We start from the raw sequence: 14,255 nt of genomic DNA on the forward strand, positions 1-14,255 counted from the left end.
AGCAGAAAGGAGAGGACACAGAGAAAACCACTCCCTCCCAAATTGGAGAAAAGAGAGGGGTAAATGCAGAATCACACCTTACCTGAGCAGAAAGTCAGGAGCAAACACTCCCAGAGGAAACACTCCTGACGTGAGAAAACCTGAACTGGGATTGATAAATTGCTGGAGGCACAGCATGGACAATTTGGAGAGTTAAAAATGCCAGGGGACCCAGTTATCCAGTTATCAGAGAACCCTAAAAGTTCTGTGACTGTTGCCTCCAACAGTTTTATCTCGTCCTCAGAGTGAATATTAGAAAAAAAGCCCTGTGGCTTCTTGCTGGGGGAGGAGTATTTTTATACATACCAGAGCATTCTGTTCTGAATAAGGCCTGCCTTCAGAAGAAACTACTTCACCAGAGCCTAACTTGCTGGAGTTCAATCAGAGCCTAATCTACCTGATTGCGGGGGTAGGGGGCGGGGACGGAATATCCAGTACTAACAACCTCTAGCCTTCCATGTGGGAGAAGGAAAGTACACAACTCCAGTCCCCTCCAGCCATCCTGTCCCACCTAATGGATGACAGGGAAGGACTGTGAAGCTGGTAAAGTTCAGATTTCAGAGGTACAGGCTCATCAAAAGACTGAGACCTAATCATAGCACTGCAGAATGCTTCCCCTGTGCCCACATCTTACCACCACATCAGTGAAGGTCTATTTACTGGAGTTTCTTTTACCTAGTACATTGTGTCTAGCTTTCAACAAAAAATAACAAACCATACTAAAAGAAAAAAAAAAACAACAAAACACTCCACAATTTGAAGAGATTGAATGAACATTAGAAACAGAATCATCAGGTATAAAGAAGGGTATTACTTAATGATAAAGGGATTAATTCCCCAGGACGGTATAACAATTCTAAATGTATATGTACTTAAAAACAGAGCATTAAAGTATGTGAGGCAAAATCTGATAGAACTTCAAATAGAAAAAGATAAATCCACTATTACACTTAGAGATTTTAATACCCCCCTATTGAAAATGGACAAATCCAGTAGGTATAAAAGCAATAAAGATGTAGTTGAATGCAACAGAATTATCAATTAACTAGATATAACTGATATCTACAGACTATTTCATCCAACTACAGCAGGCTTTACATTCTTCTCAAGCTCACACAAAACATTCACCAAGATATACCACATTCTGGGCTATAAAACATACTTTAACTAAATTTAAGAGAATAGAAATCACATAATATTTATTCTCAGACCACAATAGAATTAAACTACAAAATCAATAAGAGAAAGATAGCCGAATATCTCCCAAATACTTGGAGATTAAACAGCATCGTTCTAAGTAACACACAGGGCAAAGAAGAAATCTCAAAAGAAATTTTAAAATATTTTGAGAAAATAAAAGTGAAACCACAACATACCAAAATCCATGGAATGAAATTAAAGCAGTGCTTAGAGGAAAATGTATAACACTGAATGCATATATTAGAAAGGCAGAAAGATCTAAAATCAGTAGTCTAAGTTTTCATCTCTGGAAACTAGAAAAGAAAGACAAATTAGATCCAAATTAAGCAGAAGAAAAGAAAGTAAAAATCAGAACACAAATCCATTCAATTGAAAACAAAAAAACAACAGAGAAAATTAAAACCAAAAGCTTGATTTTTCAAAAAAATCAATAAAATTGATAAGTATCTAGGCAGGATAGTTAAGGAAAAAAGAGAAGACATATATTATATGTATAAATTACATATATCTGAAAAAAGAGGGGATATCATCATAAATTCCATATACATTAAAAAGAAAATAAAGGAGTATTATGAAAAACTCTATGCCCATAAACTTGATAACCCAGATGAAATGGACCCATTCCTTGAAAGACACAATCCACTAAAATTCACACAAGAAGAAATGGACAATCTGAATATTTGATGATAAGAAACTAAGGAACCAATATTATTCAACTTCTACACTTACTATAAAGCTACAGTAATCAAGACAGTGTGGTATTGGCAAATGGATAAACAAATAGTTTAATAGATTAGAATAGAGAACCTAGAAATAGATCCATATTAATATAGTCAACTGATCTTGGACAAAGGAGTGAAGGGAATAAAATGGAACAAAGACAGTCTTTCTACAAAGGGCGCTGGAACAACTGGACATCCACAAGCAAAAAATGAATCTAGACACAAATCTTACACCCTTTACAAAATTTAGTTCAAAACAGATCACAAACCTAAATGCAAAATGCAAAACTCTAAATTCCTAGAAGATAAGACAGAAGAAAATCTAAATGACTTTGGGTATGGCAATGACTTTTTAGATACAGCAGAAGTACAATTCACAAAAGAAATAACGAATAAGGTAAACTTGATTAAAATTTTAAAACTTCTGCTCCACACAACAAAATGACAAGAGAATCAGAAGACAAGGCACAGACTGGGAGAAAATACTTGCAAGATACACAAATGATAAAGGATCCTTGTACAAAATATAAAAGAATGTTTAAAACAATAATAAAGTAAACAACCCAATTTCAAAATGAGCAAAAGACCAGAACAGACATCTCCCAAGAAGAAAATATATAGGTGACAAGTAAGCATATACAAACATGTTCAGCATGTTATGTCATTAGGGAGCTATAACATAGTTGCAACTAAGGCAACAATGAGATACTACTACATACCTATTAGAATGGCTAAAATCCAAAATAGTGATAATATCAAATGCTGATAAGGGTGTGGAGCACCAGGAATTCTCATTCATAGCTGGTGGGAATACAAAACTTTAGGAGACAATTTAGAGATTTTTTTACAAAACAACATATTCTTATCATACAATCCAACAATCACACTCAACTTACTCAAACAAATTAAAAATTTATGTCCACACAAAAAAGCTTCAAATGAAAGTTTACAACAGCTTTAATCCTAACTGCCAAAACTTGGACACAACCAAGATGTCCTTCAGTAAGTGAATGGATAAGTAAACTGTAGTAAATCTAGACAATGGAATAGTCAGTGCTAAAATGAAAAGACGTGGAGGAAATTCAAATCCATATTACTGATAAAAGAAAAAACAACCCAAAAAGTTTGGATATTATATGATTCCAACTGTATGACATTCTGGAAAAGGCAAAACTATAGAAACAGTTTTTTTAAAATATAGTTGCCAGGAGTTAGTGGAAAGAGACAGATAAATATATACAGCACAAAGGATTTTTAGGGCAGTGAAAATACATGATACAATAATTATGGAAACATGTCATTATACATTTGTCAAAATCCAGAGGATGCACAACACCAAGAGTGAACCCTAATGTAAACCATGGACTTCAAGTGATGAGAATGTGTCAATAGATTCTCAATTGCAACAAACTCTGATGCTGCTAATGGAGGTGGTTATGCAAGAATGGAGGAGGTTATGCAGGAGAAATATGGGAAATCTCTGTATTTTCCACCCAATTTTGCTATGAACCTAAACTTACTCTCAGAAATAAAGTTTAATAAATGCTTCAAAAAGTGGTAAAAAAAAATTGCTTAAAAACAGATAATGCTGCATGTTCTCACTTATATTTTGAAGTGGAGAAAGTACACTCCTGTTAATGGCAGTTTTTTCTGGGAGATTCTGATGAAAGGCGTTTATGTTTTCCTAATGTTTATCTATTTCATTCATCTTTATTCCTCCAATACTAGCTTTTGATTGTGCACCTACATAACTAGTACTTAGTAAATGTTTTTGAATCAATGAGAAAACAGAAAATTAATGCACAAAGGGAGATCTGGGGACTTCTCATTATATTTATGGTGACCCTTGTTATCCATATCCCACCGGCCCAACCCCACACATACATTTATAAAGTACACTGAGCACTAACCAGCACCTGGCCTGCAGCCTCATCACAAACCTTCAAGGGTTGTGAATTTTTCTCTAGTTACTAGTCCATAAAAGAGGATATGTCCCTGAAGAACTCAGGCTGACAATCAATTCACTAATGACTATAATATTAGAACCACTGACTGCTACAGCATTGTTCCAAAGATCACGGACTTACAGGCACTCACCCAACTGGGTGGGCAAGACAAGCTACCAGAAAAAAATATCAGGATATACTTGTATCTCTGACAATATCTCCTTTTTAGTTTGTACTTTTTCTTTGTATTTAATAATGTCATAAGATATTAATACATTATTTGTATATGTAATTTACATATATGCATGGCCTGCCAAGCATGAGACACGAGTTCAGCCCCTGGGTTGGGAAGATCCCCTCAAGAAGGGAATGGTAATCCACTCCAGTATTCTTGCCTGGGAAATCCCATGGACAGAGAAGCCTGGTGGGCTACAATCCACGGGGTCACAGAAGAGTTGGACACGACTTAGTGACTAAACAACAACAATAACATATATATGCAGTTTTAAATTTAATAATGCCACAAGATATTAATATATTTATATATAATATATATGTGTAATTTATATATGCATATCTGTGTACACATATATGTATATATAATGTATATATATATACAGAAAGAGAGCATGCTCTAAAATTTTCTGCATAAAGATACACAATCAGAAAAGGTTATAGACCATCTGGTCCAGCCCCTTTATTTTAGCAAGGACGAAACTAAAACTCAGAAAAGTGAGGTAACTTACCTAACTGTTAGTCACTCAGTCATGTCTGACTCTGATCCCATGGACTGTAGCCCACCAGGCTCCTCTGTCCATGGGATTCTACAGGCAAGAATACTGGAGTGGGTTGCCATGCCCTTCTCCAGGGGATCTTCCTGACCCAGGACTCAAACCTAGGTCTCCTGCATTGCAAGCAGATACTTCACTGTCTGAGCCACCGGGGAAGCAAGTTTAACAACTTACCTAAACTGTATAGCTAAAGAAAACGAATGGTTAAAGGAAGGTAATGCTTTACCCAGTTGTCTTTTTTTTTTCTGCCCCATTTCACTGATTTTGATGGAGTTGAACTATTTTTTGAAATATCATGTGAGATAAATTTTAACATTTTCCTAAAAGTTTAATTTTTAAAATGTGCCTACACACCCAAATGGACCTTCTCCCTCGTCCTGCAACAGGAGGGCTGAACTTGCACTCAAGGATGGCACTCTTCTCAGCCAGACATCCTCTTCCTAGGGAGCTTTACCCGCTGTCTCACAGGAACATTATTTGCAGGGATAATGCTCAGTGGAAACTAATCATTGAGAGAATCAGCTATAGAAATCACTAACAGAAAAGCATCATAGACAGTCCTCTGGTCTTCTAAAACATTACTAACAAGCATCGTCAGCAAAACCCTGTCTCCAGGGATCATTACTTTGAGGGAACTCTGCCAATCATAGCATTACTTAGAAGGCACAGTTTTTATGTTCCTCAAATGCCTACTGTCAAACTAAACTAAAGTTTTGAATGGTTTCAAACACTTCCAGGTTTGGCTAAGTAAATATGCTCTCAAATTCAAGTGTGGCCTGAGGGCCAGGTAAGAGCTTTTTTCCCCAGCCTGAGTGCATACTTTAGTTTGTCAGAGCAGCCCTATAAAATGCCTTTACACTACAGAGTCTGGATGTGGAATGACCAGAGAGACCTAGAATTCTATTGCCAGCTGTCTTCCTTTGTGGAGGGTAAGGACAAAGACTTCAGTTTCTCTGAATCATTTTGAAAACCATCACCCAGGATTAAAAAAAAAAAAAGGCAAATGGTAAAAGGTAAGAGGCACATCTCATTTGTTTCAAAATTCTCTCCTCCTAGAACCAAAAGCCCTGCTGAATTCATAAGGAAACATTTTGCACAAAAGTGGCCCATGTGAGAAGCTGGGAACTAGAAAGGACCCCCAGTTCCCAAAAGGGAGTTATCAACAGACCTATGTAATCATAATGTCATTACTTTGTTTTTACGGATGACAGTCTTTGCGGAATCATTTGCTCTTGGCAGACCATATATTATAATTCTCCTCCCTTTAGTAATTTCTTCACTGCTAGAGAAAATTCTGCATATGTGGAAACCATCTCGACAAATGGTGAAAAAATATTTACTTTTCACTTAGAATTGCCTTTTTATATACTGTCAGAAATTGTAAACAAAAAGTTGTGTGGAGGATTTTGGCAATATGAATGCCTAGCATGAGAAAAATGTAAACATGCAATTTAACAAAATGTTTACAAATAGGTCCAGAATCACAAGAGAAACACCCAGGGATATCTCAAACCTGAAACTCGGCATTTGGAGGATAATTCAGTGACATTTTTTACATTTTATTCTGGAAAAACACTTTTGTTACTTAATCCTTTCATAAGATATTCATTTATTAACCAAACTGATTTCCTTCAGGTGGGAATTAATAACTACATATGCTAGAGATAAAGCATATTTTAATTTTATCATGATATTTTTAAAAAACTCTTTTGATAGCTTCAGAATTAACTTGCAAGAATAAGGATTTTGCAGCAAAGACTGTTCTCAAAGACTGAGCAACTGAGCTCCAAGCATACTGAATAATGTGCTGACAGGGAGATGTAGATGGTTTTTAAGGTGCATGTAGTGGGAAGATCTGTGTGTGGGGTGTGTGTGTGTCTGTCTGTCTGTCTGTCTGTTCTTGACATGTAACCATAATGTAGGGCAAGGGCAGATCTTCCCACTATCTATGTCAAGCACATAGAAAATGTTCAAAAAGAGATATTATCAAATCTATAGACAGTCCACATCTGGAATAAAATATTTTATTATAGAATTAAGCTTCAAAATTACCCTGATAGTAGAAAAATAAGCTAAAGTTGTGATGAATATTATGGGGGGGAATTAAAATCCTACAGTTAAAGGGTTTTTCTTTCCTTTTGGTTTTAAGTTCAACTGTAGCAACATAGTATGCAGATATCCTGGCTTTAAGAAGCAACAGTTAGAACTGTACATAGAATAATGAACTGATTCAAAATTGGGAAAATAGTACATCAAGGCTGTACAGTGACACCCTGCTTATTTAACTTCTATGCAGAGTATATCATGACAAATGCCTGACTGGATGAATCACAAGCTGGAATCAAGATTGCTGGGAGAAATATCAACAACTTCAGACAGGCAGATAATACTACTCTAATGGCAGAAAGTAAAGAGAAACTAAAGAGCCTCTTGATGAGGGTGAAAGAGGACAGTGAAAAACTTGGCTTGAAACTCAACATTCAAAAAACTAAGATCATGGCATCCAGTCCCATCACTTCATGGCAAATAGAAGGAGGGAAAGTAGAAGCAATGACAAATTTTCTTTTCTTGGGCTCCAAAATCACTGTGAATAGTGACTACAGCCATGAAATTAAAGGACACTTACTCCTTGGAAGGAAAGCTATGACATACCTAGACTGCATTATTAAAAAGAAGAGATATCACTTTGCTGACAAAGATTCATATAGTCAAAGCTATGGTTTTTCCAGTAATCATGTACGGATGTGAGAGTTGGACCATAAAGAAGGCTGAGCTCCAAAGAGATTATGCTTCCGAATCTTGGGCTGGAGAAGACTCTTGAGAGTACCCTGGACTTCAAGGAGATCAAACCAATCAATCCTAAAGGAAATCAACCCTGAATATTCACTGGAAGGACTGATGCTGAAGCTGAAGCTCCAACAGGTTGGTCACTAGATGCGAAGAGTTGACTCATTGGAAAACACTCTCATGCTGGGAAAGATTGAAGGCAGGAGGAGAAGGGGATGACAGAGGATGAGATGGATGGATAGAATCACTGACTCAATGACATGTATCTGAGCAAACTCCAGGAGATAATAGGACAGAGGAACCTGGAATGCTGTAGTCCATGGGGTCACAAAGAGTTGGATATGACTTAGCAAGTGAAAAACAACATCCTAGCTTATGTAGAAAAGTTTCTGAAGGCCTGAATGACAGAATTTACTATGGAGAAAACAGTAGGACATGGATTATTGAATTATTACATGTAATCTTTACTATAGAATCATAAGTTGTATATAAATCAGGGAAAGTAACTAGCCTAATGCACTTGGGCATGGCCATATCCCATGCAGAACACTGTGTTCAGTTGTGGGCACTAGATTTTTGAAAGAATATTTATAAAATATATTAATAATATAATCTGAAAAGGAAATCCAAGTGGTGAAAGGCTCATAGAAGGGAGAGCTGAAGAAACTAGGAATAATAAGGCTAAAAAGGAGAATTTTAGGGAGAATGTGATAATTGCCCTAAGATGTATAAAAGGCAGTAAAAGCAAAGGGTAGTAATAATTAACATGTATTGAGCACCATATGCAAAGTAGTCACTGTTATCTGCATTTTGCAAAAGAGGAAAACTGAGGCACGGAGAATAAGTTACACATCTATGGCCAAATAATTTATAATGGTTGAGCCAGTTTTCATCCCACTAATCCACCCCCAGATCTGGGAGAGAGATTAAAGCCATTTCCCAAATATTTCTAATCTCCATTTTACAGAATCCTAGCAAGACTGTTAACTTTCTCAATTTTTTTTGAAGCTGAACATGAACTGATGATTTCCTCTGGCCCAAGAAATATGGCCATAAGTCATACACATGACTTTAGTGTGGGAGTTTAAGAGTCTATGAGCAATTTACCATATGCTTTTCCTACCTTGAATGTGAGGACATGGAACCTCCATCAGTCTAGGTCCTTGAAGGGCAATGATTAACAGCTGTCCTGCAGATCCATGATAGACAAGTAGCAGGAGCAAAAACCAAACCATTATTGTTCGATTAAGCCACTGGGATTTGAGGACTGTTTGTTACCGGCATTATCTCAGCTTTTCTGACAGATACACAAGACTACATGCTTAAACTCATTAAAATATCTCACCATAAGGAAACATTGTTATTCTTAATATTCCCAGAACTAAGAATAGTTTGTAGAAACTAAAGTAGGTAGACTTGGACTTTTTTTTTTTAATGTAAAATCCTCCAAAATTGCTTCATGTGAAGAAGTGAGCTCCCTGAAAATGGCAGTATTTAAACAGAGACCAGACGATGATTTTGTACCTACATAGCGAAAACGATGGCTTCATTAAGGGGGTTTTATCAAACTTTTATCCAGCACCTCCAACGTGCCAGGCATTCAAGCCACAAAGATAAATCCAAACACCCTATCTTCATCCTTGAGGAAATAAGTTCAGAAGTAGATAACCTCTGATGTCTCTTCGATCAGTGTGATTCAACTAAATTAGAGATAATAACATGGTCTGGATAAAGCTGACAGCAAGCCTGAACTTAGAAATAAGCATGTAGCACTACAAATTCTGGTTGTATTATTATTTTTCAATTAAGAGCCAAAAGTACAGGGTTTGCAAAAAGAAAGAAAAAGAAAGACATGTTGGGTTTAAAAGAGGAACATTTCCCCTTTCTCTAGTTACCATTCTTAAATCCTGCAAACCAGGCATATTATCTGGCTTACATCAGGGGTATTCCAGCAAAGGGAATAGCACTGACTCATAGCAATTGTTACCGACCTTTTCCATCACCTCTCCCATCCCTTTGAATCAGGAAGGGGACATTTCAATACTGATCAAAGTCAGACCTGAAAAGAGGCAATAATCTTTCCCTAGGGCCATTCTTCAGTTTCAAATTAGCCAAACCCTTCCCAAAAGATCAGAAGCTTTTCCTAAAAGGGTATTTGAGTGGGGCCTAGAGGAATCCCATATTCTAAGGATGATGTGAAAATCACAAACTAAATGAGTGATTCTAAGACACAATGACGTTGTTCCCCAAAGGCACCTTAAAACCATACTCATTTTGGTACTTTCTTTCCTGTTATCAATTCTTAAAACTTAGTATATATATTTTTAAACTTCCAAAAATCAAGCAGCACAGAGAAGTTCTCTCCTTTCACTGGCTCACTGCATTTTAATGGAAAAACATCTAAAACTTCGGTTAGCATTAACTTTAATTGCTCTGAGGCAAACATTTCCATTTCAGGTTATGATTCATAACCGTATTAGTCCAGTATAATATATGCAGGCTGGATTTTGCAGCCATTATCTAGACAAGGGTGAGGTATCTGATTACTATTGTTCCCCAACTCAAAAGGGTCAGTTTGAACTCCTGAATACTCCAATCCCTCCCGCCCAGGCCCTGAGTTTTCTGAACTATGGTCCTGATTTTTTATGAAATAAATGAGGGCAAGCTGAGTTTCGATGCCACATCTTAAGTGCCATATCTTAAGCTCAGTGTGACATGAGTTTCTGAAAAATACACAGAAAAAACTGGCTTTGGCACATGGAAGAGCAGTAGGGAACTTGCAGCTGTACTAGTTTAATATGCGCCCTTAATACTCTTGCCTATTTTCAAAAATACAATACCACTCTTCCCCAGACAGCTGGCTCCCCAGCCTCGCGCCAAGTCACCTACACAAATATACACTTAACAAACACAGATGTGAAATGTCGACCTAGGGCAGAAGAGAAGCAAGGGGCTTCGGGTGTTTAGTCTGCTAGCTCCACGCTGAAAAGTTTCAGGAGCAGAGCTGATGTTGGAAGAGTGAGAGGGGAAACCGCCCAGCCTGTACTTTCATCCGGGTACTATGGAGATGACCCCGTTTTCCCGGGACCAGTTTGCCCTCTGCCCTGGTGACCTGGGTTGAGATTTAATCTAGAGTCAGAAGGGAGATCAAGAAGACAATTGTGCTGGCGGGTACTCAGACCGAGAGAAGGGCTAGAAGTCACTCAGCCTTCCTGCACTGGCCGGGCTGACACACCCACTCAGAACCGACGGCCCGGGGATGCGGCAGGGAGGGGAGGGGACCCACGCACCCCGTGTCCCGCGCGCACAAAGATGCTACAGTGGGGACACGCGTGAATAATCCAGATTCGGGCTGGAAGGTCTCGATGCACTCGGCGGAGGGTGCCCCTTTCCTCCCCCTAGTCCTCCATCCCCCCCGCAAAGTGAACGAGAGAAAGTTGTGCCCGGGCCAAGGCGCCCCGGGGCTGGAAAGGGAGCGAGGACAGGCGGAGAGGAAACCCGGGCCCCCTTACCTTGTCCTTGGGGCCGAGGTTTTGCAAAACCTCCTTGCCGGTGGCGCTCCGGATCTCCACCCCAGCTGGCGCGGGCGACGCGGGCGCGGGCTCCCGGCTCTCCTCCCGGCCTTGGCCCCGGTGCGGGGTATCCCCCTCGGCGCCAGGTCGACTCCCCGAGCCTCGGACGCTGCCCTGGCTGCTCCGGGGAGTCTTCGCGCCGCGCTGCCCCACGCTCAGGGCATCGAAATCCAGCGTCTTGCTCTCGAAGGCGCCCTCCACGTTGCAGAACATGCCGCCGTACTTCTGCCGCGGGACCTGGTCGGTGGTGCCGGGCCTGGCCAGGTACACAGGCAGATCGTCTTCATGGGAGCTGTCCCAGCCTCTGCGGCCCGAGGCCATGGTTGGATCGCGACAGCGGTCGGCGGGTTCTCTTCCCCAAAGGCGGAAAGGGCAGCAGCCGGCAGCGTGCGCCGAGCCACAGTGACTGGGGCGGGAGGAGGCGCCTGAGCCTTCGCGCCAGAGGCGGCAGTGCTGCTCCGGTTCCTGCCAGTCCCCTGCGAGCCCCGAGCCAGCGAGCGCAGCGCTTGGGCCGGAGCGGCGGCGTATTCCGCTCGCCCGCCTCGCCCGCCCAGCCGGCCGCACCTCCTGCGCGCCGGGACCCTAACGTGGCCTCCTGCGATCACGCGTCCCCGCCGCCCATCCAAAGGAGAAATCCAACTTGGCGCGCGCGCGCACACACACAGGCAGGCTTCCAGCTCGCCCAACAACCCCCAGGTTGACACTCAAGAGCTCGCTTCACTCACATGTGAGCACAAGCCCTGTTTTACCCACACTCACTCCCAAGCTGGCCTCCCAAACACAAGTCTCTGCCCCACTCAGGTAAGGAAACTTTGTTGGTTCAGGTGGGTTGATATAAACTCTAAGTTCCTCCTGAGTTACAGCGAAACACACACACACAAACGCAGATTTACCAGACTCACAATCTCAGACTTTGTTTACCCATAATCCCAGACTCTGTCTCATCCTAATCTTAGATTGTCTCACAATTGCTCCCGGTTCTAGAATCTGCCTCACAAACCTGCACCCTCACATAATGAACTCCTAAATTATTGGCTTACAGAGCTCTACAGACAGATCATCTTATTGACAATCACAAGAAACCTGTAACAGACTTACACACTTCAACTTATTCTTTTAATTTTTTTTTGATGTGGACCGCTCCCCAACCAGGCATCCAACCACACCCCCTGCATTGGAAGGGGAAGTCTTAACCACTGGACCACTAGGGAAGTCCCACTTCAACCTATTCTTACTTCATATATTTCACCCTAGATTTTGCTTTTTATCCACCCTTAATTTGTTTATTTACTTTTGGCCATGACTTGCTGGCATGTGGGATCTTAGTTCCCAGACCACAGATCAAACCGGCACCCACTGCATTGGAAGGTAGAAGCTCAATCACTGGACCATCAAGGAAGTCACTCAAAAGATTTTTCTGAAGTATAGTTTTGGTTTGAATTGTCTGGTTTTCTACTATGTGCTTACCTAAATAGGTAAAAGATGAAAACCACATCTATTTTTTTTTTTTCTTAAGGTGTCAGGGGTTTTTTGTTTGTTTGTTTTTTGGTCGAACCTCCAGCCATGAGGGACCTTAGTTCCCCTGATTAGGGATGGAGCCCAGGCCCCCTGCAGTGGAAGCCCAGAGTCTTAACCACTGGTCCACCAGGGAAGTCTCTATCCACCCTTGATTTGCATCACACACAATTACACTACTGGTCAGACAAGACTGGCAAAGCACTCGTAATACTTTGTCCTCATCAGACAGCTTCCTGGCTGATACCTCACTTCCTGAGGTCAGAACCCTACACTTGGCCCCACACACAAGTCCAGATTTACCTCAAAATTGAGAACCATTGTGTCTGTGTATTAGCAGACACACACACAGGTATTACTCATGCATATGCACACTCTCACATCCGCAGCCTCTTCCCATGTCCACCCACATATACTGTATGCCAGACTGCCCCATGAACACAGAGTTCACATGCTCAGAGCTCACACCGTATGTGCACACCCTGCCTAAGCTCCAAACCTGTAATGCCCACCTTCAACTGGACCCCTTGTTGGAAATTCACTCTTGCAGTTACTTATTCATCGAACATGAACTGCATGCCCACTCTGCTCTTCAGAAGGTACTGGAGAGACAGTGTTAAACAAGGCAGATGAGGGCCTGTCCCCAGTGAGAGTATAGACTGCAACCACCCATCTGGGTAGCTCAGTCATTCACTGGCCTGCCCAACTTCATTCTCCACTACATCATAATCTCCATGAAGGCAGATATTTGATCTGTTTAGTCTACCTTTGAATATCTTGAGTCGAGAGCATCTGTTGGCACTTAAGGTGCTCCGTAAATCTCTTTTGAATGAATGGATGATGATGATAATATTAAAAACAACAGTAGGGTACAGTTGCTGTGTGCCACTCATTAATGTAATTGTTTCCCATATATGTATTAATTCATTTAATGCCCATAAGCATTTGGAAGGTTTCTTTGTGTGCATAGACATGATCTTTAAAGGCATCTACACTGAAGTTCATGAACTGAAACTCTGAACATCAATTTGGGGGGAAATTGGGATTGTGGGGGGCGATTCATGGGGTCACAAAGAGTCGGACACGACTGAGTGTCTGAACTGAACTGGGATTGTGGGAAATGGGATCTCGGTGGCAGGCATGTAACAGCCTTGGCAGTTTGAAGGATAGAAGTTGACATAAACTTAAGTCAAAGACAAGTACGTTGACACCAGTTATACTTACTCCACGATGAGGAGAAAGGCCCTTAAAGACTGTCTGTGCTCCATCAAAATTACTAACTTCCTTTGGGCAGCTGCTCCTTTTTAACAAACGCTGGTGATGTTGGACTCAGAAATTTATGTGAGGGACTTCCCTGGTGGCCCAGTGGTTAAGAATCTATCTGCCAGTGCAGGGATCACGGGTTTGATCTCTGGTCCAGGAAGATTCCACATGCTGCAGGGCAACTAAGCCTATCTACTGTAACTGCTGAAGGCTGTGCGCCCTAGAGGCTGTGCTCTGCAAAAAGAGAAGCCACCACAATGTGAAACCCATGCACTGCAGCTAGAGAAAGCCTGCACACAGCAATGAAGACCCAGCACAGCCAAACATAAATAAATTTTTTTTAAAGAAATGTATATTGAAAAAAGAAATTCATGTGAAATATCCATAAAACAGGCCATTCCCTCCCTCTTTGCTCCTCTA

At 40.9% G+C, this 14,255-nt stretch overlaps 1 protein-coding gene across 1 annotated transcript in view; it reads right to left on the bottom strand.

Moving 5' to 3' along the window:
- DPYSL3 (dihydropyrimidinase like 3) overlaps positions 1 to 11,663 on the bottom strand; it is a 117,506-nt gene extending 105,843 nt beyond the window's left edge. Inside the window, exon 1 of the mRNA XM_043913177.1 lies at positions 10,998 to 11,663. Within this exon, the coding sequence (XP_043769112.1) occupies positions 10,998 to 11,378 (381 nt within the window). The 5' untranslated portion in view covers positions 11,379 to 11,663. The remainder of the gene's footprint in view (positions 1 to 10,997) is intronic.
- Between the last annotated feature and the right edge of the window lie 2,592 nt (positions 11,664 to 14,255).

The sequence above is a fragment of the Cervus elaphus genome, chromosome 9 (genome assembly GCF_910594005.1).
Source record: "Cervus elaphus chromosome 9, mCerEla1.1, whole genome shotgun sequence".
Classification (NCBI taxonomy): Eukaryota; Metazoa; Chordata; class Mammalia; order Artiodactyla; family Cervidae; genus Cervus; species Cervus elaphus.